At 50.3% G+C, this 26,378-nt stretch overlaps 1 protein-coding gene across 7 annotated transcripts in view; it reads right to left on the reverse strand.

The window, feature by feature from the left end:
• rufy3 (RUN and FYVE domain containing 3) overlaps nt 1-26,378 on the reverse strand; it is a 68,134-nt gene that overhangs the window by 5,467 nt on the left and 36,289 nt on the right. For 4 of the 7 annotated variants that reach the window (XM_052032355.1, XM_052032360.1, XM_052032347.1 and 1 more), the window contains 10 exons: nt 22,602-22,725; nt 21,880-21,944; nt 20,283-20,348; nt 18,384-18,453; nt 15,780-15,881; nt 15,194-15,310; nt 11,471-11,638; nt 8,479-8,576; nt 4,726-4,845; nt 1,407-1,527 (listed from right to left, as the gene is read on the reverse strand). In XM_052032355.1, the coding sequence (XP_051888315.1) occupies nt 1,407-1,527; nt 4,726-4,845; nt 8,479-8,576; nt 11,471-11,638; nt 15,194-15,310; nt 15,780-15,881; nt 18,384-18,453; nt 20,283-20,348; nt 21,880-21,944; nt 22,602-22,725 (1,051 nt within the window). Of the gene's footprint in view, nt 1-1,406; nt 1,528-4,725; nt 4,846-4,880; nt 6,687-8,478; nt 8,577-11,470; nt 11,639-15,193; nt 15,311-15,779; nt 15,882-18,383; nt 18,454-20,282; nt 20,349-21,879; nt 21,945-22,601; nt 22,726-26,378 lie in introns of those variants that run through there. The other 3 variants (XM_052032376.1, XM_052032382.1, XM_052032370.1) reach the window with 2 other exon arrangements.

A 26,378-nucleotide genomic window follows, 5' to 3' on the forward strand; every position in this document is an offset into this window, starting at 1 on the left:
AAACCATAATCAAGGACAGGCTCAAGGACAGCTTCTATCCCTCTGCTGTAAGACTATCGAACAGTTCCCTAGTACAGTAGCACAGCCTCAGAATAGAAGGACGTCCCTTTAGAACTGAGATGAGGAGGAATCTCTAGCCAGAGGGTGGTGAATCTGTGGAATTCATTGCCACAGACGGCTGTGGAGGCCAAGTCATTGGGTATATTTAAAGTGGAGGTTGATAGGTTCTTGATTAGTAAGGGCGTCAAAGGTAACAGGGAGAAGGCAGGAGAATGGGGTTGAGAGGGAAAAATAAATCAGCCATGATCGAATGGCGGAGCAGACTCGATGGGCCGAATGGCCTAATTCTGCTCCTAGTCTTATGGTCTTATAAGACGGACTCCTGACCTCACAATCTACCTCGTTATGACCTTGCACCTTACTGTCTGCCTGCACTTTCTCTGTAACTGTAACACTTTATTCTGCATTCTGTTATTGTTTTCCCTTGTACTACCTCGATGCACTGATGTGATGAAATGATCTGTATGAACAGTTTGCAAGACAAGTTTTTCACCTACCGCGGTACAAGTGACAACAACAATAAACCAAATTAATCTTACTAAATGACACAGCAAGCAGGAGGAGCTGACTGGCTGGTCCCTGTCCCTTATATTTTTAAGTTGTAGAGAGGCAAGGTTAGAAAGGGAACAATGTGGTTCTCTACTCTGAGACTTTGGAACTGCTTGACACAGAGAGCTCTGTAGGAGCAGAGTCCTTGTGAATATTTATGGCCGAGACGGATAGATTTCGAATCAGGAAGGGAATCAAGGATTGTTGGAAAGGGCAGGGATGCAGACTTGAGGGAAGTCAGATGATCCATGATTGGCAGAGCAGGCTTGGGAGGGGGTGGGGGGGGGGGGGTGTTTGGTCCTTCCTACCGGCTATTCCTACTTAAAGGAAACGTTTAATAAGAATTCCTCCACCTCCACACACACACACAGAAAACTTGGAACGACTCTCATTGAACTCTATGCTCGGGCAGGCACGGTAGTTTAGCGGTTAGCGTAACGCTTTACTGCGCCAGTGACCTGGGTTCAATTCCGGCCGCTGTCTGTAAGGAGTTTGTACGTTCTCCCCGTGTCTGCGTGGGTTTCCTCCAGGTGCTCTGGTTTCCTCCCACATTCCGAAGACGTACGGGTTAGGAAGTTGTGGGCGTGCTATGTTGGCGCCAGAAGCGTGGCGACACTTGCGGACTGCCCCCAGAACACTCTACGCAAAAGATGCATTTCACTGTGTGTTTCAATGTGCACGTGACTAATAGATATTTTATCTTATCTAGGAGGATCTGGGTGACTGCCTGCAGTCCAGTGAATTCAAAGATTAATATTTTATTCAAAGATCATGCTGTTTCACATTTGTTCACTCACCCTCCTGATATCCGCCATTTCTCGCCAACGGTTCTTCACCTGTTCCTCCGAGCTGTGGTCTTGACAGCAGTCGATGTGTGAGCTCAGCTTCTGCTGCCTTAAGCCCATCTGCAGCTGGGCACTGAGGAGAGAACGACAGGATCAGGCAGAGCCACAATGGCCACCTCCATCTGTTACCCATCACCTGGTCCAAACAGTGGCCTTTGGCACGAGGTGGCTGGACGGGAAAAGTGATGAGGCATTCCCCAGTTGTGGGCACATGCCCAGTGTCATCGAGTCCGAGTCACACAGAAACAGGCCCTTCGGCCCACCATGTCCATGCTGACCTTTTTGCCTATCTACACCAATTCCATTTAGAGTCATAGAGTACCACAGCACAGCAGGCCCTTCGTCCCTTCTAGTCCATGCCAGCCTTATCTTCTGCCTAGTCCCATCTACCTGCACCCAGACCATATCCTTCCAAACCCCTCCCATTCACCTACCTATCCAAACCTCTCTTAAATATTACAATTGAACCCGCATCCACCACTTCCGCTGGCAGCTCGTTCCACACTCGCACCACCCTCTGAGTGAAGAAGTTCCCCCTCAGATTCCCCTCAAATCCATGTTCTCTAGTTCTAGTCTCACCCAACCGGAGGGGAAAAAGCCTGCATGCATTCACCCTATCTATACCCCTTATAGTTTTGCATACCTCTACAAGATCTCCCCTCATTCTCCTGCGCTCCAGGGAATAAAGTTAGGGTTGGGGTTCAACCTTTCCCTATGACTCAAGTCCTCAAGTCCCAGCAACATCCGTGTAAATTTTCTCTGCACCCTTTCAAGCTTATTGACATCTTTCCTGTAGGCAGGTGCACACAATACTCTAAATCCGGCCTCACCAATGTTTCATACAACTTCAATGCCTACATTAGAACCACACACCTATATCAGAACCATATCCCTTTACACCTTGCCTATTTACGTGTCTGTATAAACGCCTCAGTGATTGTATCCAATTCCATCACGTCCTCTGGCACTGAGTTTCAGATATCGACCACACTCTGCATAAAAAAAAATTAACTCTAGGATCCCCTTTAAATCTCCTTCCTCTCACCTTAAATCTTGGCCCTCTTGTTCTTCATCCCCCTGGTCAAATCACGTGGATGCCACGGCCAAGAAAGCTCACCAGCACCTCTACTTCCTCAGGAGGCTAAAGAAATTTGGTTTGTCCCCTTTGACTCTCACCAACTTTTACCGATGCACCATAGAAAGCATCCTATCTGGATGTATCACGGCTTGGTACGGCAACTGCTCTGCCCAGGACCGCAAGAAACTGCAGAGAGTTCTGGACACAGCCCAGCGCATCACGGACACCAGCCTCCCCTCCATGGACTCTTGACTATACCTGCCTTGGTGTAGACCGCACCCCCCCCCCCCCCCCCAACCTGGGACATTCTCTCTCTCCTCTTCCATCAGGTAGAGGATACAGGAGCCTGAGGACACGTACCACCAGGCTTAAGGACAGCTTCTACCCCACTGTGATAAGACTATTGAACAGTTCCCTTATACAATGAGATGGACTACGACCTCACGATCTACCTTGTTGTGACCTTGCACCTTATTGCACTGCACTTTCTCTGTAGCTGTGACACTTTACTCTGTATTGTTATTGTTTTTACCTGTACTACATCAATGCACTCTGTACTAACCCAATGTAACTGCACTGTGTAATGAATTGACCTGTACCATCAGTTTGTAAGACAAGTTTTTCACTGGACCTCGGTACAAGTGACAATAATAAACCAATACCTACCCTGGGAAAAAGGCTCTACCTACTCTGTCCGTTCCTCTCAATCTTCTATACTTTCATCAGGTCACCAATCAGCCTCCTCCACTCCAGGGAGAACAAGCCCAGCCTGTCCAATCTCTCCCTATAACTGAAGCCCTCCAGTCCAGGCAACGTCCCAGTGCTTTGTACACAACCTTGAACCCCATCCCTCCAAGCGTGGTGCTGGGTGGGTGGGTGTGTGTGTGTGTGGGAGGGGTGGGGGGCAGGGTAGAAGGGATTGGCAGGTGAACCAAAAGGGCACAGGAGCTGAGGCGAGGGGGGTTAATCATGGCATTTACACAGACTTCATTTACAATCCCCTCACTTTAGCTCCAGAATCGCTGGGAGCAGCACGAGACAGGAATGGCGAGTGATCTTACACTGGAGGAGATTATTCTGTGGACAAGATGAGCTGGAGAGTCCCAGGGGAACTGGAGCCTCTCCCACCCCAGCTCCTACCATGTCTGAACCCCATGCTTCACTTAACCTCTGGGAGACATCCCCACATCTCCTGCTACTGCTCCCACAAGCAGGTCACAGAAGGTGGAAGGTTCAACATCACTGAGAAGTTCAAGGTGATTTCTGGAGCTGGTGGTTATTCCCTCAGAGGGGACACAAGCGTCACAAGGTCAACTTCCAATTCCACATTCAATGAACCGTAATTCCCATCTGTCACAGAACAGCACAGGAACAGGCCCTTCGGCCCACATTGTTGTGCTGAACTGATTAAAATGCCCACTAATCCCTTCTACCTACACAAGGCCGATACCCCTCCATTCCCTGCACATCCATGAGCCTATCTAAGAGCCTCTTAAACACCTCTATCGTATCTGCCTCCACCCCCACCCCAGGCAGCACATTCCAGGCACCCACCGCTCTGTCGTGTTGGGATTTGAACTCCTGTATTCTGATCAACAAGTCTCGTCCACTGGACGCTACTCCGATAACCAGTCATTTAATGGGAAGCAGTGGAAACCATCTCTCTATCCAAACCTTTTTAAACATTTCCCTGGAATCTCCTGCCTCTGGGGAAGAACAATCCATTCTGTTCCCATTAAATGCACCGGACCATCCACTGGCAGCAGTGATGGGGAGCAGGCGGTGTCCATCACACTGGGTAACACGCAATTTACTTAGTACAACCCAGGAGGCCATTCAGCCCACTGAGTTCCTGCTGGATCGCAGGGGAGCAATCCCCTTCGCGCATTCCCCCTCAGCTGCCCATCAACTCCCTTTTGATTCCGTCTGCCACTTACCTACTCCAGGGGTAATTTACAGCGGCCACTTAACCCACCCGTCTTTGGGACGTGGGAGCAAACCCGAGCACCCTCCACGGTCACAGGGAGAACGTGCAAACTCCACACAGTCAGCAATGAAGCCGGGTCTCTGGAGCTAAGGGGCTTTACTTTAATCTGTGCTTTATTGCCACTTGGTCCATGCAACAAACCCACCTACTTGCACTAAGCTGAGAGCCCAGGGTCCCGCGAGACGCCCACTCGCGACAGCACCCACCGTTGTCTGGTCAGGAGGTCCACCTCTTGCTGCAAGCTGGCGATCTTCTCCCCGAACTCCTGCTTGAAGAGCCGGTTGGCCTCCTCGGCCGACTGACAGCTGTCCTGTGCCCGCCGCAATCTGGGTGTGAGCCAGACGAGTTTGTGACAACAACGAAAAGCCACGGTGGAGGGGATAGAGGGTGGGGTTGGTCGAGGGTGGAGGGGGGAGATCAACTCAAAACACACATCTCAACGATGGCCCAAATCAAACACAAAATAAAACCAGAGACAGTCATGCTGAGAAATGGGGGTCGAGGCAGAGAGATGGCTTTATTTCCAAGTGTTTTATTTTGATCTATTACTACACAGTTCACAATATTGATGGTTAATTAACAAAATTTGTTTTCTTGACATCTTTTCCCCCAGCCCCACCAAAACCGTATCATTGCACTGGAATTAACTCCAAGATCTCCCCATTAAAACATTCAATCTAAATAAAATGGAACTGCAAACAGCACAGTGCAAAAGCATACATTGGCTGCACAATGTATTCCTAGTTAGCAGACAATTGGTTTTCCTCAAAAGCCAAATCCTTCAATCCCCCACACGCTTCACAATTCATTCCACAAATGCTACTTACTTCTGGATCCTTGCTAAAAATCGGGGTTACACTTTTGCATCAACCCAACAGGGAGCTCACTTTCAACAGATGGGGATGGTGGGAACACCCAGGAAGTGGGCGCCAGGTTGGGGCACCTGATCCTTTACCACAGAGAACTACCCAGGAGGGCAGTGGGGAGGTTTCCGCAGAGGGCTAAGTTCAAGCAGCTCTGCATTTGCAAAAATTTAGCACAACTGAGATCTGCTTATCGACACACCATTTCCAGGGAAACGCACAGAATTCTGGAGTGGTTAAACCATTCGATGCAAATCATTCCTGGAGGTTTATAGCTCGAGGTAGGAGACCAACTCCTCCAGAGTCCTGTCCTGGCAATGAACTACCCCACCCTTGGATAAACCACCATACAATGACCACCTGTGTCCTGGACTTCATTCCCCTTACCTGTCCTACAACATTCCTGATTTAACTGAACGTGCGTACTCAATCCTGCAACACTCAACTCCCCCTTCACGTCTGTATGCTTTTTAGATGCTATCCTATCCACGTCAGCAGAGTCTAATATTGCAACTGCGCTGGGAATATCTGCTTACCTTGCAGAACAGACACAAACAGTAAAATTCATCATCGCTGCAACTGGTTCCCCACTTTCTCCAACCCTCCGCAACAAACTCAGACCTGCCCAACCTGCTACCCAGAGCCAACAGCTTTGCACCCACTGTACTTATGGCCACAAGCACCTCAAACCTCCAACACAAACGCCAATCAAGGAAAGCAGAACAGAGTGTTTTAAACTCTTCCAGAGTAAGTGGATGAATCTTTTTCAAGAGTAAAAGCAGGGTATACAAGGGTAAGAAGATACCACTGTACACATCCTTCTCAAAAATCTTGGGTTAATTCTAGAATCTTTATGTCTGTAATATTTTTTTTAAAACGTATCAAATTGCCAAAGGTGACCCAATCTGAATCAATCTTCAAACTGGCTCATTTTAAACCAATTAAACTGACGAGAACTTTAAAAGGAAGGTTCCTATTCAAGGTGACAAGGAATTCTTGAGGAATGCACACTGCTCATCCCAGTACAGAGAAACGAGCCCATGGAAATATTGGCTGAAAGAGCCACGAGTGAAACATGAATTATTCAAATATTATAATAAAAAAATCAACTTCTGTAGCTGACTTTTAATTGGGAAAAAAGCTACATGCTTCACTGCAAACTGTAACCACAACTTTTAAAGGTTTTCCGATGGTAAAAACCAAGGCCAAACAGGAAGTTTTCTTCACTCGATGCCTATTGTCTCTGGACAAGTTTCCCAGCTGCAATGTTTAGACTTTTAGCTTGTTTTACCAAATCGTTTTCACTTTTTTTTATTAGAAGTATGCGTCAGGGTCAGGAGAGGAAGGCAGGCAGGCAGGCGAAGACATCAGCAAGTCCGAAGAGGAGGGAAGATGAAGGAAAAGATGGAAAAAGGGGGAGAAAAGTGAACAGCAGTTCCGTTAGTCCATTACAATTGGCAGGCCATAATATTCTTTCCATCATGTTAAAGCATGGTAAATTATCAACCCCTGTGCACATCAGGTCCCAGACACTCTGCAAACATGCACCAATCCTATACAGGGGCGCACGCACACACGCACACACACAGCTCTGTAAGTCTGTCAACTTAAACCAATGCGTTCCTGTCCCCACCACCTTCAGGAGCCCATAAGCCACCTCTCCCAGCAGTGAGGCATCAGGAATGGGACAGACATGTGGGTGAAGAAACAGTCAACCTCATCTGCATCCCAGGTGCGAAACACGTCTGGGAATGGACACCAGAGACCTGCACACACTGAGGTGCTGATTCAGCCACAGTGAAGATGATCGCTCACACCTGTACACCGACACGCTACAAGTGGCTGTGATCACACATCATCAGTTCTCAGAAAAACTCAGTCAGTGAAAGAGTGAAGCTGCAACCCTGTCACGATGTCTGAATACAGAGGTGTGCAGCTTAAATAGACTCTAGACCGTCTGCTGTTTAAGGGACAGTGAGCGAGTGGACTTTATTTGCTGTGAATACTTCCTCCAGTGTTCTCACACATGGCGGTGTGAGATGTGATCAGCAGAGCTTCCAGTGGGGGTTCACTTAACAATCCAACTGCAACCTGGCAGTAGATTATTGATTACTGGTGAGAGCGTTTATCAAGGTAAAAAGCAAGCAAGGGATGGCCAGAAGTGACACAGCTAGTGGATCCACAGCCTCACAGTGCCAGAGACCCCAGTTCAGTCCTGACCTCCGGTGCTGTCTGTGTGGAGTCTGCACGTTCTCCCTGCGATCCCGTGGGTTTCTGCCCCCTCGGGTGCTCCGGTTTCCTCCCACATCCCAAAGATGTGCTGGGAGGTTAAATGTCCCCTAGTGTTGGTTCGTGGCAAGGAGAATCAAACCTATTGATGGGACTGTGAGAGAGGATCAGTCACAGGACTACAGGGGAGTGGAGGGAGGGCTGGCAGGAGTCCGATGGACCAAATGGCCTGCTTTTTTATTGTTGCAAGTAGAACATAAGATTTAAGAGACAATTCATCATTTATTAAATGTAACCAACTTGATCATAGCTCTCCCCTCGTTTACCAGCTGCCTTTTACTTTATCCTTTTGAGCAAGTTCTCTTTCACACCACCTCACACGGGTGACATCTGCGTGGGAAGGAGGGGGAGAGGGGGATTTGTGGGAGAGCACTCCAGGACACAGAGGTTTCTGGGGAAAGACAATGCTGGTTCACACCGACGTGCTGCCATGGAGAGGCCAAGGTGGGATATGCTGTGTACCTACGTCACCACACGCTCCTCGCTGGGCCCCAGCTACAGGGGCTAACGAGAGGTGGGGGGGAGAAGGCAAGGGGACAGACCTTGAGTGCGGCTGAAACTGCAGTCACTGCGGCTGCAGAAGGAACGCAGAGACGATTTAAGCTATTCCACACACCAAACTGCGCATGTGTTTTTGGTTACTCTACAGTCCTGGTGACTCTCTCCTGAGATTATTTATGAAGCCGGCAATCCTGGCAGGAAGCAGAGCTGGGTCCTTGCCTCGGGACACAGGGAATTCTGCATCCAGCCAGCACTGAGGAGCCAGTCCCCTTCCCTCCCCACCCAAAGGCATAGTGACCGGTTTACCTCAGTTCCAGCTGTTTGATGGTGGAGCTCATCTGGTGAGCTTTCTCCTCCAAACGGGCGATGATTTCATTCTTCTGTCGGATCACGTTGTCAGAGCCCTGTGGAAATAAACCGCTACTTGCAAAACAGAGAGAAACAAGCTCTTTCCCCAGGGTAGGGGAGTCTAAAACTAGAGGGCATAGGTTGAAGGTGAGGAGGGGAGAGATTTAAAGGAGACCTGAGGGGCAAGTTTTTCCACACATGGATAGGAAAGTTTCAGAGGGATATGGGCCAAACGCAGGCAAACGGGACTAGGTTAGATAAGCACCTTGGTCGGCATGGATAAGTTGGGCCGAATGGCCTGTTTCTGTGTAACTCTATGGCTGTTTCACCTCTTCTACCTCAGCTCCACTTTCCTGCACTAACCTCACCTCCCTCAATCCCTCTCGCATCCGTCGGATAAAACAGCTGAAGTGAGAGAGGGTTTCTTAAACCTGTTTCTTAAATCACTGTTTCTGAGCGGAGGATAGGATTTAATCCATTGAGGAGCAGAATTAGGCCATTCGGCCCATCGAGTCTGCTCCGCCATTCGATCACGGCTGATTTACTTTTCCCTCTCAACCCCATTCTCCTGCCTTCTCCCCGTTACCTTTGACACCCCTACTAATCAAGAACCTATCAACCTCGGCTTTAAGTACACCCAATGACTTGGCCTCCACAGCCGTCTGTGGCGACGAATTCCACAGATTCACCGGCCTCTGGCTGAAGAAACTCCTCCTCATCTCTGCTCTAGTTTTTTTTTTACGATTTATTTAATCCGCGGAGATGAACACCCTCCAGAACAATGAGAAGTTTCAAAACCAAGGGGGACAGAATTGTTGGCAATGATGGTAACAGCAGGAGGGGCTCGATATACATCAGCCGTGCTTTATCCTTTCCAGCAAGTTTTCTTTCACACCACCTCACACGGGTGACGTCCGTGTGGGAATGAGGGGGAGGGGGGATTTACAGGACAGCACACCAGGACTCAGAGGTCAGGAACAGCAGGGGAACGCAAGCGAAGGGGGGCATTAGCCTCCTACATTTTAACGCCAGAGTTTCAATTAAGAGCTGCCCTGGCCTCAGAAAGATGGCTGCTGAACTGTGCTCAGGGGACAGAAACTTGCTGGTCAATTCTTTTGCCAAGAGTGTGGTGACTGACGGGGGGGTTCTGTCCAGTACAGCCTGCTCCACAAGTACCGGTCCATCGGACTGACTGCTGCCGTCTCAGCCCAGTTTCCAAAGATTTCACGAAACTGCAGAGAGTTGTGGACACAGCCCAGCACATCACGGAAACCAGCCTCCCCTCCACGGACTCTGATTATGTTGGCTGCTTTACTGAGGCAGTGAGAAGTGTAGACAAAGACACCACCCAGCCCGGACATTCTCTCTTCTCCCCCCTCTCATCGGGCAGGAGATACAAAAGCCTGAAAGCACGTACCACCAGGCTCAAGGACAGCTTCTATCCTGTTGTTGTAGGACTATTGAATGGTTCCCTTGTACAAGATGGACTCTTGACCTCAGAGTCTACCTTGTTATGACCTTGCACCTTATTGTCTGCCTGCATTGCACTTTCTCTGTAATTGTAACACTATACATTAGGGACATTTAAGAGACTCTTAGATAGCCACATGAATGATAGAAAAATGGAGGGCTATGTGGGAGGGAAGGGTTAGATAGATCTCAGAGCAGGATAAAGTGTCGGCACAACATCGTGGGCCAAAGGGCCTGTACTGTGCTGTAGTGTTTTATGTTCTATACTCTGCACTGTTATTGTTTTCCCTTGTACTACCTCAATGCATTGATGTAATGAATTGATCTATAGGGATGGCACACAAAACAAAGTTTTTCACTGCACCTCGGAACACGTGACAATAATAAACCAAATTACCAAATCTGAGCAATCTGTTCCCCCAACACCATCACCAACCTGACACCCCCCCACAATCTGCTCCCCCAACACCCACATCACCAACCTGAACCCCCCCCCCAATCTGTTCCCCCAACACCCACATCACTGATCTGTACAAAATATCCATTTTCAGCCGTGTGGCCTCGTCCATCCCTCTCGCTAACGCTGCCCAAGCCACAAGATCTCTCCCCAACTCCCCACTACGTGGGAGTGCCTTCAGATGCCCGAGACCAGCTCCAGCTCCTCCCTCCCACCCCCCCCCCCCCACACCTGCACCTTTGACCGAGCTGCGGCCTGCTCTGTTACACGTGCCCGTGTGCGCTTTTGCACTGCACTACAAGTGGGAAGGGTTCCCGTCCAGAAGGGGTAACCGACATTCTGCTGGAGGAACTCAACAGGTCTGAGGACTGAGAGGGGAGATGGCTGGTATAGAGGGGCCCAGTGGTGAGACGGGGGCCCCAGCTGACTGGTGGACTGAGGAGGGGTGAAGGACGACTGGCAGATCTAGCCAGGTAGGGGAGAGGGAGGGGTGGAGTTGGGAGATAGAGGCGGGTGATAATAGACAGAGGCAGACAAAAAAAAGAGGTTGATGGAGAGAGGTGGTGGGAGGGGAGGGTGAAGGTGGAGACAGCTGCTTGGGGGGGTGGGGGGGGAGAGAAGCAGGAACACAGACGGCTATCAGTGCTGGACTAGAGTACAGGAGGTGAGAATGGGAACCATTAGGGGAGAGGTGCATGGTACATACAACCAGAATCAATGAGGGGAGGGTGGGGGCAAACCTTTGGCTGAACTCTGTGCGTAATGGGTGGATGACACCCGGAGGGGGGGGAAGAAATGCAAAGAGGAAGATCGGAAGGAAAGAGAGAGGTGGGGGAGGACACACCGTGGGGTTACTTGAAATTGGAAACCTAGATGTTCATGCCATTAGGTTGTAGACTGCCCAGGGGGAATACGAGGTGTCGTTCCTCTAGATGTGGGCGTTCAGTGTGGAGAGTTAGACTGAGCCCCACCCAACCCACAGTCCCCACCCTCCTGCAGACTGAGCCTTGTTCCTTTCCTCACCTGAACCTTCTGGCAGAGCTCCTGATTGAGGGCCTGCACCTCATCCAGTTGCTGTCGGAACGTCACCAGCACGTCCTGCTTGTCACAGATGTCCTTCTCCAGCATCTTCATGGCCAGTTCCATCTCCTGCTTCATCCCAATCTGCACCTCCAGCTCCTTCTCAACGTCCTGGGCCACACGAGGGGACACAAAAACACTAATCATGAGACGTACTCTCGCCAAACCAGGGTCCAGGAAAGCAGCAGCTATCAAATGGTGGTCTCCAGTGCTGTTCTTGTTCCATTCAGCTCATGGAGCCCATGCTGGCTCCTCGAGAGAAGTTTCCAATCATTCTCACTGCCCAGTTCTTTCCCCACAACCCGGTAGATTACGTTACGTTTAGTTATCCAATTTCCTTTGAAATCTGCTTCGATCACCCTTTTGGCCAGCAGACTCCAGATCACAACTCAATGTGGATGCAGGACTCTCCGGCTCGTTGACCAGTCTCCCAGTGGAAACAGCTTCTCCGTAACGTCAGTGTCAAAAACATGTGTCCTTGCAAGTTCTGCTGTAGTTATCAGGGAACCACTTCGTGAACATTACATTCCTAAAATAACTCCTGAACATTACAGATGTTGTGGATCCGAGACTACTTACGAAACTGTGAAAGAAAATCTTTTCACATCCTAATCTGCACAGCAAAATGCAAATAGTTTTTAACAAATACAGCAAAACTCTGATAACCTGAATGAATGCTGAGGGGGGTGGGGTGCGTTAAGTAGCCGCATGTCATTCCTGGCCTGGAACTCCTTGGGTTCTGATGAAGCTGCAGCCATCCAGGCAAGTGGGGAGTACTCTAGCTTTATGGTCTGTAGATGATGGGAAGGCTTTGGGGGTGAATCACTTGCTGTAGGATACCCAACCTCTGACCTGCTTTGTCGGCACTGCATTTACAGGAGGTGTTTCAGTTTCTTTTGAGTGATGACCCCAGATATTGGAGATAGGGGTGGGGGAGCTCAGCAATAGTAATGCCACGGAATTCAGGGGTATACATCACCAGACTACTCACTGCCACTAGATTGGCAGGGTGGTGGGATCCAAAGCAGCAGTGAGGCAGCTGGGAGGCTGGAAATTGATAGAGTTGAATGGGCACCAGGTCAGAACGTGGAGGGATTGGTGGGAAGTGGGGGGTGAAGAGGAGGTAGCCGTCACGACCAGCAAGGAAGACAGGCAGGAGCAAAGTAATATAATGCTGAGATGGAAGGGTTGAAGTGCATGTACTTTAATGCAAGGAGTATTACTGTCAATGTTAAGGAGGAGGATGTTGAAAAACATTGCGATAGATAAGTCACTGGGGCCGGACGGGATATATCCCAGGATACTACGGGAAGCTAGGGAAGAGATTCCTGAGGCCTTGGTGACGATCTTTGCACCCTCACTGGCCGCAGGAGTAGTGTCAGATGATTGGAGGGTGGTAAATGTTGTTCCTTTGTTTGAGAAAGGGAGTAGGGATAACCCTGGGAATTACAGACCAGTGAGTCTTACTTCAGTGGTGGGCAAATTACTGGAGAAGATTCTTAGAGACAGGATTTATGGGCATTTGGAGAAGCATAGGCTGATTAGGGATGGTCAGCATGGCTTTGTGAGGGGCAGGTCGTGCCTCACGAGCCTAATTGAATTCTTTGAGAATGTGACAAAACACATTGATGAGGGTAGAGCAGTGGATGTGGTGTACATGGACTTCAGTGAGGCGTTTGATAGGGTTCCCCATAATAGGCTCATTCAGAAGGTCGGGAGGCATGGGATCGAGGGAAACTTTCTGTGTGGATTCGGGATCGGCTCGACTATAGAAGACAGAGAGTGGTGGTAGATAGACTGTATTCTGCCTGGAGATTGGTGACCAGTGGTGTTCCACAGGGATCTGTTCTGGGACCCCTGCTCTTTGTGATTTTTATAAATGACTGGGATGAGGATGTGGAAGGGGGGATTAGTAAGTTTACAGATAACACGAAGGTTGGTGGTGGTGTGGATAGTGTAGAAGGTTGTCGAGGGTTACAATAGGACATCGATAGGATGCAGAGCTGAGCTGAGAAGTGGCAGATGGAGTTCAACCCGGAAAAGTGTGAAGTGATTCACTTTAGAAGGTTGAATTTGAAGGCAGAATACAGGGTTAATGGCAGGATTCTTAGCAGTGTGGAGGAACAGAGGGATCCTGGGGTCCATGTCCATAGATCCCTCAGTTGCCACACAAGTTGATAGGGTTGTTAAGAAGGTGTGTGGTGTGTTGGCCTTCATTAGTTGGGAGATTGAGTTTAATAGCCACGAGGTAATGTTGCAGCTCTATAAAGCCCTGATTAGACCACATTTGGAGTATTGTGTTCAGTTCTGGTCGCTTCACTGTAGGAAGGATGTGGAAGCTTTAGAGAGGATGCAGAGGAGATTTACCAGGACGCTGCCTGGATTGGAGAGCATGTCTCACGAGGATAGGTTGAGTGAGCTGTGGCTTTTCTCTTTGGAGAGGAGGAGGATGAGAGGTGACTTGATAGAGGTGTACGAGATGATAAGAGGCATAGATCGAGTGGTCAGCCAGAGACTTTTTCCCAGGGTGACAATGGCTAACACAAGGGGACATAATTTCAAAGTGATCTGAGGAAAGTACAGGGGGGAACGTCAGAGGTAAGTGTTTTTTTACACAGAGAGTGGTGGGTGTGTGGAACGCGCTGCTGGGGGTGCTGGTAGAGGCAGATACACTAGGGACATTTAAGAGACTCTTAGATAGGCACATGGATGATAGAGAAACAGAGGTATGTGGGAGGGAAGGGCTAGATTAATCTTACAGTAAATTAAAAGGTCAGCACAACATTGTGGGCCAAAGGGCCTGTACTGTGTTGTAATGTTTTATGTTCTAAGGGTAAGGGACATGAACTTGGAGCATGGGTTAATATGTGGAACCATGATGCATTAGGCAACTATTAGGGTGAATGCACTCAGTCTTTTTCCCAGGGTTGGGGAATCAAGAACTAGAGGGTGCAGGTTTAGGGTGAGAGGGGAGAGATTTAATAGGAATGAGGGACAACTTTTTTTTAAAAGAACAGAGTGGTCCGTATGTGGAACGAGCTGCCAGAGGAAATGGTGAGGCAGGTACATTAGCAACTTTTAAAAGACAGTTGGACCGGTACATGGGTAGGAAAGGTTTAGAAGGTTATAGACCAAACGCGGGCAAATGGGACGAGCTTGGATGGGGCACCTTGGTCGGCATGGACCAGTTGGGCCGAAGGGCCTGTTTCCGTGCTGTGTGGCTCTAATCCGCTGTCCAATAATCCGTAATCTGACCATTCCGAAATCCCAATGACTTGGCACCTGGCTCCCCAGGTCGGGTAACGTTCCCACTTCCCACTCAACGGGCCCCTGGTTCCTGCGCTCCCTTTCTCACCAGGTTCACTGATAAGTTACTGCGTAACATCTTTCTTGAAAAAAGTGAATTAAAAGCATGTGGCAGCAGGAACAACGTAACATCCGATAGTCCAGGACACCCACTCGTTCCAAGTCCCCAGGGTGCCGGATTAACGGAGGTTTACCGTAGTTTCTATGGACAGTTCTCTGGAGATGAAAAGTGAATACACTGACACATCAACTCTGGAGGTGTAACCTGTTATCCTCCGGAGCGTGGGGATCAAGGGAGACGTGCTCCACGGAAAGGGTGGCTCGTGTGACCGGCGGGTCGATGCCCATCCCAAGACCTACCAGCCTGAGCTGTGTCTCCTCCTTGAGCTGTTTCCTGGTCTCGGTATCCACATCCTCCACAGGCTGCCGGCCCTGCCTCTGCACCAGTCCCTCGGCGCTCCCGTCCACCTTCGACACCTGTGAGGAAGAAGGGGCATCAGTGTTACAGCAGGTAGAGCTACTGCCTCCCAGCTCAGGGACCCGGGTCCCATCCTGACCTCCGACGCTGTCTGTGTGGAGTTTGCATGTTCTCCCTGTGACATGGGTTTCCCCCGGGTGCTCCGGTTTCCTCCCACATCCCAAAGACCTGCGGGTCGGTGGGTTATCTGGCCCCTGTAATTTGCCTCTAGTGTGTGGGTGAGGGGTACAATCTGGGTGGGGGGTAGGGGGGGGGGTAAATTGATGGGAATGTGGGCAGAATAAAATGGGCAAGGGTGGGATTAGCACAGCAGGTCAGGCAGCATCTATGGAGGGACGTAGACAGTCAATGTTATGGAGCGTAGGGTGGGATTAGCTTCTGTTCTGTATCTACGACTCGAGCCCTTCAGTTCCTGGAGCCCAGCAGTGAGCAGGTCAAGGAAGGGGCTTCTCCCCACTCCAGACCCACCTCCATCTTCTTCCAGGTGGACTCCAGCTGAAAGGCACTCTCCTGCTTTATCCGTTCCGTCTCCTCCTGGAGGGTGATGATGCGGTTGTTGGCTACGGCCAGCTGTTTTGGGGGGGGGGGGGGGGGGGGGGGGGGTGGCGGAAGAGAAAGAGAACAATAAACAACAGCTTCCCACCATTCCGACACAGGGATCTGGGAGATCTGCATCAGGAAACTGGGACCCCTTGCCTTGTACTGGGCAGGGTCACGATGTGGGGGGGGTACATTCACATCCAGACACCCCTCCCCTCCAGAGTGAAGCTCAGGGCGTGGCCTCAGCACTGCGCAGGTACACCTGGAGACTGCCCCCAGTCAGTGGGGAGAGGGGTCCTACCTCCGGGGCTGATCTAGACCCACCCCAGACAGTCCTGGTCCTGGACCCAAGATACTGGCCAGCAGGCAGCACGTTAACCCTCAAACCTCCACCTACCTCTCGCTGCCTTGGTGAAGCAGCCAGCATAATCAAAGACCCCACCCACCCGGGTCATTCTCTCTTCTCTCCTCTCACATCGGGTAGAAGATACAGGAGCCTGAGGGCACGTACCACCAGACTCAAGGACAGCTTCTACCCCACTGTGATAAGACTATTGAACGGTTCCCTTATACAATGAGATGGACTCTGACCTCAAAATATACCTTGTTGTGACCCTGCACCTTATTGCACTGCACTTGCTCTGTAGCTGTGACACTTTACTCTGCACTGTTATTGTTTTTACCTGTACGACCTCAATGCACTCTGTACTGACTCAATGTAACTGCACTGTGTAATGAATTGACCTGTACGATCGGTATGCAAGAGAAGTTTTTCGCTGTACCTCGGTACAAGTGACAATAATAAACCAATACCACTGTAAAGGGATGGTGGGGTCTCAAAAGCCACCACTAGGGCCGTTCTCCCCTAGCCTTAAAGATCAGAAAACAATTAGTGACCAAAGGCCAACAACCTGGCCTTCTCTTCCCCATCGAGGGGCCTGAGGAGCAGGCAGGGAGGGAGACACCGATCAGACCTTCCTGAGGAGTTACAGACTCGTGGGGAGCCAGTGAAGACAGAGGAATTTTACACAGATTGGGATTTCCTCCGAGTTTTATTTCAAAACATTTTACTTTTGAACCTTTTCTAATTTAAGTTTGCGATCTGTTTGCACACACCATCCAATCTTTACGCCCAAGTGGGAATGGAGGCAGTGGTGAGGGAACAGAGACACCAAGTCACTGGGCAACGACACGGCACTGGGAAAATGTGGTGACCCATTTCAAATTTTTTAAAAACAAAATGGGGAATATTCTTTAATTGGAGCTGGAGTTGGAATGTCATCTAGAAAGGGACCTGGAGCACTGAAAGCAAATGTGTAGTAGGTGCAGCAAGAGAATAGGAAGGCAAAGGTATGTAGGCCTTTGTTGCAAGAGCGGGATGTCCTGCTGCAACTATACACACTCCTGGTGGGACCGCACCGGCAGAACTGTTTACAGTTTTGATCTCCCTAATCAAAGAATAAACTTGCTATTGAAGGAGTATAGCAAAGATTTGCCAGACTAGTTGCTGGGATGGTGGGTCTGTCCTCGGTACAAGTGACAATAATAAACCAACACGAGGAGAGATGGATTCAGTTAGGTCTCGATTCTCAAGATTTTAGAAGGAAGAGAGGTGACCTCACTGAGATGTACAGAACAATTAAAGGGCTGTACAAGAGGATAATTTACGTGGCCAATAAATCCAGGACCAGGGGGCTCAGTCTCAGAGCAAGGAAAGACATTTTGGTCAGAAATAAGGAGACCTTTCCTCACCAAGCTGGCAAATCTTTGGAATTCTCAACATTGGAGGGTTAGATGTATTCAAACCAAGACTGGTACATTTCTGGATATTACGGAATCAGGGAACAAGGCAGAAAAATGTGTTTGGAGATTTGCACCTTATTTGTCTACCAGCACTGCACTCTCTCTGTAGCTGTAACACTGAATTCTCTGATTTCTCTGAATTCTGTTATTGTTTTCCTTTAGTACTACCTCATTGTGCTGATGTAATGGAATGATCTGTATGGACAGCACACAAAGCTTTTCACTGTATCGCAGTATATGTGACTATAATAAATCAATTACCAATCAGCCATCTTGTTGAATGGTTAGGCAGGCTTCGATGGGCTGAATGGCCTATGGCCACTCCCATTTCTTAAATTCTATAAAATGGTCGAAATATTACAAAAGCTGAGCTGCCTACTTCCTGGTTTGCGCCCAAGAGGATTGTTCTGTGTGATTGGTTACTAAGCCAGGTTGACGAGCCTTGTCAGACACGGGGGTTCCCTTGAAGTGACACGAGACACCAGGGAATGCTGTGCTCCAGGACAGGTTGGATCTTGAGGATGGTGACAACTGCTGTCATTTCACCACTGACTGAAAAATCCCAGCTGCTCGCAAAATCACCGTTGCAGTGACTGATTCACGATGCACTAGGAACACACACCTCTGGTGGGACTAACACTACACCAGGCTGTACATTTCCTGAAAGTCACTCTCACAGACAGTCTGTGATTCATCGTTGGAGGGGGGTCAGGACCCCAGCACACTAACCTCTTCAGTAAGCTTTGTGTTCGATTTCTCCAACGCATCCACTTTTGCTTGGAGATTATTTACAGTGGAACTACAAACAAGAAAATTATAGAACGGTTACAGCAGAGGCCATTCAGCCCACAGGGTCTGTGCCAGCCCCTAGGACAGTAATCACATCAGCCCCATTCCTTTGCCCTAGCCCCAGATCCCAGCAAATTACTCTCCCTCCAATGCCAATCCACTTCCCCATAGAAGCCCGGAGCGACCCAATTCCACCATCGGAACAGAGAGAACACCACTGCTCTGTGTGACGACTATTTCCCCTCACACCTCCCGGTACCTTTATCCAAAGCTGGAGACCCAACTTCCCCAGTGCTTCAATCATTGGCCTTTGTCTACTGTCTACCCGAATCAAAACTGGCTTCACGGCTGTCAAACCCAAACCTTCTTTGCTTTGTGGAGAACAGGGGCAGGACTGGTGCAGTGGGTAGAGCCGCTGCCTCACAGCCTGAGTGTCCCCGGTTCAATTCCTACCTCTGGCGCTGCCTACGTGAAGTTTGTACATTCTCCTTGTCACTGCATGGGTTTCCACCCCACAACCCAAAGACATGTGGGTCAGTGCGTTAATCGGCCGCTGTAAGCTGCCCCCAGTGTGTGAGTGACCGGTGGCATGGATGGTGTGAGAGAGAGAATAGGTTACAGGGAAGTAAATCAGGGAATGGGATTGACGGTGCTGCTCTGAGAGCCAGCACAGCCTCAATGGGCCAAACAGCCTCTTCCTGTCCTATGAAAATGCAAGAGACGTCAATCCCACCTTCTCCCGAAATCCCTCATCCCTGGGACTGTTCCAGTCTTTCCTGTCCCTCCTGTATTAAACACACTCTATGCAGAGAACAAACCACACACATAGGCAGGCCATTTGGCCCATCTCCACGCTGCTGGTGTTCCTACTCCACCCTAGAGCCCTCCTGCACTGTCTCCTCCGAATCTTCCCTCATCTTCCCAATTTCTCCTTAACGCCGTCTCTGCTGTCCCCCACGACCCCCCCCCATTGGGAGGCAGCTGCATCCCCTCCACACCCTCCTGGGTGAAGATATTTCTCTCATATTCCCTGCGGGGTTAGTCAGTGTCTGTCCAACATTCACGGCCCAAGTACTCCCTCCCCTGTAGACGCTGACTCCATCAAACACCTTCACGGCCAGAAAGAATTCTCTCAGGCTGCTGCCCAAATCTCTTTCCCCAAACAGATTTGCCTCCTGTCCCCAGAGTCTGCCCTCTCCCCAGTGAAGCACCACACGCCCCCCAGTGACCACCCCCACCGCGCCCGCTCCCCAGCGAACCCCCCACCGCGCCCCCTCCCCAGCGAACCCCCCCACCGCGCCCCCTCCCCAGCGAACCCCCCACCGCGCCCCCTCCCCAGCGAACCCCCCACCGCGCCCCCTCCCCAGCGAACCACCCACCGCGCCCCCTCCCCAGCGAACCCCCCACCGCGCCCCCTCCCCAGCGAACCCCCCCACCGCGCCCCCTCCCCAGCGAACCCCCCCACCGCGCCCGCTCCCCAGCGAACCCCCCACCGCGCCCGCTCCCCAGCGAACCCCCCACCGCGCCCGCTCCCCAGCGAACCCCCCACCGCGCCCGCTCCCCAGCGAACCCCCCACCGCGCCCCCTCCCCAGCGAACCCCCCACTGCGCCCGCTCCCCAGTGACCCCCCACCGCACCCGCTCCCCAGCGAACCCCCCACCGTGCCCCCTCCCCAGCGCCTCAGTTACACTGGGAAGACAGGGTAGATCACTGTGCGCCATCTCCACAGACTCACTGAAGAATTTTGTTTTTACACAAGTCTGTGCAGTGAAGAGAGACGCATCAAACTTCAGCCTGGTTACTCCCAACCCTCTGCCAGCTCGACCCTCGGATTCCTACCTCAGGTGCCTGTTCAACTCTTCCACGTAATTCTTTTGGTCCAGAATGGCGGTTATTTGTCCATCCCTGCTTCAAGAAAAGATATTTGCCGCTGTAACAGGTTGAGAGGTGATCAGTTCAAGACAAAACATTGATATGTGGCAAATTCAGCAGAGGCGGGGGATCCCGTGGCGAGTGACTCAGCTCCTCTCAAGGCCCCGCCGTCTACGAGGCACAAGTCGGGAGTGTGGTGGAACATTCTCCAGTTGCCTGGATGAGCGCAGTGCCAACTCTCACCACCCAGGACATAGCAGACTGCGTGATCGCGCTCCCTCACCACCCTTAACAATCGTTTCCTCCACCACCGGCGCACAGAGGCTGCGGTGCGTACCGTCCACAAGATGCTCTGCAGTTACTCACCCAGGCCACACCAACGGCATCCCCCAAACCTGTGACCTCCGTCACCACGGAAGAGGGCAGCAGGTGCAGGGGAACACCACCACCTGCAGCTTCCCCACCATCCCGACTTGGAACCATATCACCATCGTCACTGGGTCTAAGTCTTGGAACTCCCTCCCCATCTCCAGGGGAGACCCTTTCACCCAAAGGACTGCAGCAGTTCAAGAAGCCTCCTCACCCCATCAAGGGCAATAGATAATAGCCTTGCCAGAGACACCCACAAATTAAAAATAAAAACCTGAATTGGAATGCACTTTACCCTCATTGGTGGAGTTGCATTAAAACACTGCATGGATACCAATCTCAGCTCAGAGGCCAATTGACTGCAAGTTCAAGTCCCGTTCTAACAAAACTAAATCCAGGCTGACACTCCAGTGCAGGACGGAAGGAACGCTGTTCTATCTGAGGTGCCGTTAGACTGAAGCCTCACCTGCACTTTCCAATGGGTGAAAAGGATCCCATGAAACTGAAAATGGGCAGCAGGGGGTGGGGAAGAGGGGGCGGGGAAGAGGGGGCAAAGTCTGCCTGTGACCCTGCAATAAAGTGATGCACTTCAAAATGTAGTAACGTCCCAGAAGGATGAAAGGTGCTATAGCAATGCAAGTCCTTTCCTGACCAGGTACAAAGGGTTTATAGATCTTAAGACTATCAACAACTTCTGGTTTTCCCACATTTAGTCCCAAGAATTTGTGAGGCAATCCAGAGAGTTTTTAAAAAGGAACTAATTCAAGCACTAGTATTCAAAATTAACGATTGGAAGTTGTTGGCCAATTAGTGTCTCAGAATCAGGTTTATTATCACTGACACACATCGTGAAATGTGTTGTTTTGCGGCAGCAGTTCAGTGCAGGACAGAAAATTACTGCAAGTTACAAAGAAAATAAGTAAGTGCAAAAGATGAATAAAGAGGTAGTGTCCATGGGGTCACGAACCGTTCAGAAGTCTGATGGCGGAGGGGAAGAAGTTGTTCCTGAAACATTGAGTCTCTCAATGAGCACCACCACTCACTGATGTTCTGGGATCGTTCTGTGTATCTGCCTGCACTGCAACAGTTCAAACACAGCCCACCAGCTGCGGCAGAAGATGGGGAGCCAGAGAATCCCCTGTACTCCGATCAGAGCGAGGGTTCGGACAGTCTAACGGCAGGTAAGAATACTCACCCTTCCGAGCTTTTACTGCTGTGGCCTCCGTCTTTCAAGTAGAGAGAGAAATCGATCACACCAACCTAAAACGCAAATGGAACGCGGGTTAGGACAGTGGGATTGTCACGGCGCAGTGAACGGCAGGGCCTCGGGGAGTGCTGTAGAACAGAGACACCTCGGAGTAACAGGTACATGAGCTCCCCAAACTCAATTAATTGTTTTACATTGTGATCGGTAAGGTCTGTGCTGATGAGGGGTTAGGGTCCAGATTGCTGTATTCATTTTGTTTTTCCTTGTAGTTTTAGCTTTCTTTACGCTTGCTTATATGTTTGTATAATCACCTGGTTGCCTGTAAACTTGTCTGGTAACTTGTAGTACATTTGGTTCTATATTTCTGTAGTTTCTTTGCAAAGCTGAAGTGTGACTCGGCCAGTACCTGTGCACAGGCTGCCTTATCTAAACCAGTTTAAAACAGTTTGCAGTGTAAAGGGAGCGCATATGGTCAACTTTTGTCACTTCTTTCCTTGCCTTGCTGACCTGCCTGACCTGCACTATGATGAACACCTAATAAAACAGCTGTAACCATAAGGTTTGCACCTCATTCTTGACTTCCGAAGAACCTTCTGGACAATGTCATCTCCAGATCTAACAGGAGGCACCAAGACTGGAAGCTGGGGAACAGACAAGGAGCAACCGCAATAACTGGGGCACAGTGTCGAGGAGGTGTCCCTCTCTCCTACCTGGGTGTCCAGGTCCTCCCCCTTCATACAAAGGTTGACGTCGATCACATTGAGTCCAACTAGGAGCCCAGCAATCACGGCCCCTTCCTCTTCCATCATCAGAGCATTTGGCTCATAGAACTCACTGAAAGTCAAGGAGCAGAGACATTAGGTTCACCTTCTCGATCCTGCCCCAATTCACCTTGTCCCCACACCCCACTCCTTCCCTCACTGCCCAACAATCGCAGCCTTAATCGGACTCAGCAACTGAGAACCCACTCGGGGCTCAGGATTCAGAGGTTCCACCACCCTGGATAAAGGGATTTCTCCTCCAAACTGACCTCCTACCCCCTTATCCCAGAAGCGTGGCCCCGTTCTAGCAATACCTCGCGCCTCTCACCAGTTGGTCAGATCGTTACTCATCCCTGTGAACCCCCGAGTTCAGCAGGACAGTGCAACTCTCTGGAGGACCCCCTTATCCGAGGGAACAGTTTCCCCAGTTATCCATCAACACTCTGCATCAAGCCGAAACATCGGCCATTTCTCTCCCCACAGAGACTGCCTGACCTGCTGAGCGTTTCCAGAACTTTCTGTGCCCACTGGACACTTAGCAAAACTTGACTTTGGAAACTCTGCCTACTTCTACCCGATGTAAATTGCTGTGTGTGTGAGAGCGAGAGTGTAGGAAGAATAAAAGATGGATCGATGTAGCATGAGTGTAAGTGAGTGGGTGATGGTCTGCAGGACTCAGTGGGCCGAAGGGCCTGCTTACGTGCGGCCTCTCTCCATCACACTTTTACAATTGCACTGTCGTTAATTTAAGGGCATCAGAGCGCAATGTAAACAGGGACCTCACCAATGACGCCTCCTTTCCCTGAGGAGCCCCTAATGACAAGGGTGACACTCCCCCACAGAGGGACGGGACAACATGGAGGAGCCTGGGTCGAACCACTGGAGAAGCTGCTTGACTCTGGCCGGGACCTTCCCACAAGCTCCCACTCTTACCCAGCAGAATCTGGGGACAGCAGAATCTTCCTCCAGGAATTCGGATCCACCCTGGTCACAGGGTCCCAGCTGGGTCGTTCTAATCAAGACTTGAAATGCCTTGAGAACCAGCGAAGACCCTCACCCCCACCCTGAACAAACTGTCAAGTGATTGATCATAAGAAATGGGAGGAGGAGGCCATTCAGCCCACTCACCCTATTCCGTCATTCAACCAGACTGGGTGCCATCTACTGTAACATCAGTCCCATTTGCCTGCATTTGACCCATATCCCTCTAAACCTTTCTTGTTCACGTCTTTTAAACATTGGTATTGGTATTGGTATATTATGGTCACTTGTACTGAGGTACAGTGAAAAACTTGTCTTACAAACCGACTGTACAGATCAATTCATTACACAGTGCATCAAGGTAGTACAGGGTAAAACAATAACAAAATGCAGAATAAAGTGTCACAGCTACAGAGAAAGTGCAGTGCAGGTAGACAATAAAGTGCAAGATCACAATGAGGTAGATTGTGAGGTCTAGAGCCCATCTTATCGTACTAGGAGACCGTTCAATAGCCTTATAACAGTGGGATAGAAGCTGTCCTTGAGCCTGGTGGTACGTGCTTTCAGGCTTTTGTATCTTCTGTCCCATGGGAGGGGGAAGAAGGGAGAATGTCCAGGGTGGGTGGGGTCTTTGATTATGCTGGCTGCTTTACCAAGGCGGCGAGAAATGTAGACAGAGTCCACGGAGGGGAGGCTGGTTGCCATGATGTGCTGGGCTGTGTCCACAACTCTCTGCAGTTTCTTGCAGTCCCAGGCAGAGCAGTTGCCGTCCCAAGCCGTGATCCATCCTGATAGGATGCTTTCTATGGTGCATCGATAAAAGTTGGTGAGGGTCAAAGGGGACATGCAAAACTTCTTTAGCCTCCTGAGGAAGTAGAGGTGCTGGTGAGCTTTCTTGGCCGTGGCGTCTATGTGGTCGGACCAGGACAGGCTGTTGGTGATGTTCACTCCCAGGAACTTGAAGTTTTCAACCCTCTCGACCTCAGCACCATTGATGTAGACAGGTGCATGTGCACCGCCCCCTTTCCTGAAGTCAATGACCAGCTCTTTTGTTTTGCTGACATTGAGGGAAAGGTAGTTATCATGACACCATGTCACTAAGCTCTCTGTCTCCTCATCAATTTTACCCACCTCTACCACTTCCTCTGGCAGCTTGTTCCATATACCCACCACCCTGTGTGTGAAAAACTTGCCCCTCTTTATATCTTTCCCCTCTCACCATAACCTGATACCCTCTAGTTTTAGACCTCTCCCAGTGCAAGAGTTTGAGTGCAGGAACAAGGCTGCCTTGCTGTACTTAGAGTGCCTTGGAGTGAGCACACCTTACGGTCTCCTTGTCTAATATGACCTACCTGCCATAGAGTGAGTGCAGCAAATGTTCAGCAGAACAATTCATGGGATGGGAGGACTTCTGGATGAGGAGAGACTGAGTCAGCTGGGCCTGTGTTCACTAGAGCTCTGAGGAATGGCACAGATCTCATTGAAACATACCAGATTCTGACAGGGCTCAACAGGCTGGATGTGAGCGTGACACATCCCCGGCCGAGATGTCTAGAACAAGGTGTCACAGTCTCAGGATATGGGCCAAGATGTTCAGGACCGAGATGAGGAGAAACTTCTTCACCCATGAGTGGTGAATCTGTGGAAGTCTTTCCCACCGGAGGCAGTGGGTCAATTTTTTTCTATAATTCATTCAAGGGACGTGGGCTTCACAGGCTGAGCCAGCATTTAATTGCCCATCCCTAGTTGCCCCTGAGAAGGTGGTGGTGAGCTGCCTTCTCGAACCGCTGCAGTCCCTGAGGTGTGGGTGCACCCACAGTGTTCCTAGGGAGTTCCAGGACTTTGACCCAGCGACGGTGAAGGAACGGCGATATATTTCCAAGTCAGGACGGTGTGTGGCTCGGAGGGCAACTCCCAGGGGGTGGCGTTCCCCGTGCTTGTGCTGCCCTTGTCCTAGCTGGTAGAGGTGGTGGGTTTGGAAGGTGCTGTCTGAGGAGTCTCGGTGAGTTGCTGCAGTGCGTCCTGTAGATGGTACACACTGCTGCTACTGTGCGTCGGTGGTGGAGTGAGTGAACAGTTGAATTTGCTGAAGATATTTAAAAAGATCAAACCAGCCTAGGACTTGTTCAGTGAATGGGAGGGCCCTGGGGGGAGTGTAATGGAACAGAGGGACCTAGGAGCGCAAGTGCAGAGTTTGTTGAAAGCAGTGTCACAGGTAGACAGGGTGGTGAAGGCGGCGTTTGGCACACTGGCCTTCATCAGTCAGGGCAATGAGTATAGGAGTTGGAACGTTACGTTGCAGTTGTACAAGTCATTGGTGGGGCCGCATTTGAGTACTGTGCACAGTTCTAGTCACCTTGTTACAGAAAAGACGTGGTTAAACTGGAGTGAAGGAAAGATTTTCGAGGATGTTGCCAGGACTCGAGGGCATGAGTTATAGGGAGAGGTTGGCCAGGCTGGGTCTTTATTCCTTGCAACGTAGCAGAATGAGGGGCGACACGTTATAGAAGTGCTTAGATAAGGTGGACGGTAACAGTCTTTTCCCCAGGGTAGGGGAGTCCAAGACTAGGGGGCATAGGTTTAGGGTGAGACGGGAAAGATTTAAGATATTTATTAGTCACATGTACATCGAAACCCACAGTGAAATAGGTTCTTTTGCATTGCTAAGAATGTTCTGGGACAGCCCGCAAGTGTCACCACACTTCCGGCGCCAACATAGCATGCCCACAACTTCCTAACCCGTAC

The sequence above is a fragment of the Pristis pectinata genome, chromosome 2 (genome assembly GCF_009764475.1).
Source record: "Pristis pectinata isolate sPriPec2 chromosome 2, sPriPec2.1.pri, whole genome shotgun sequence".
Classification (NCBI taxonomy): domain Eukaryota; kingdom Metazoa; phylum Chordata; class Chondrichthyes; order Rhinopristiformes; family Pristidae; genus Pristis; species Pristis pectinata.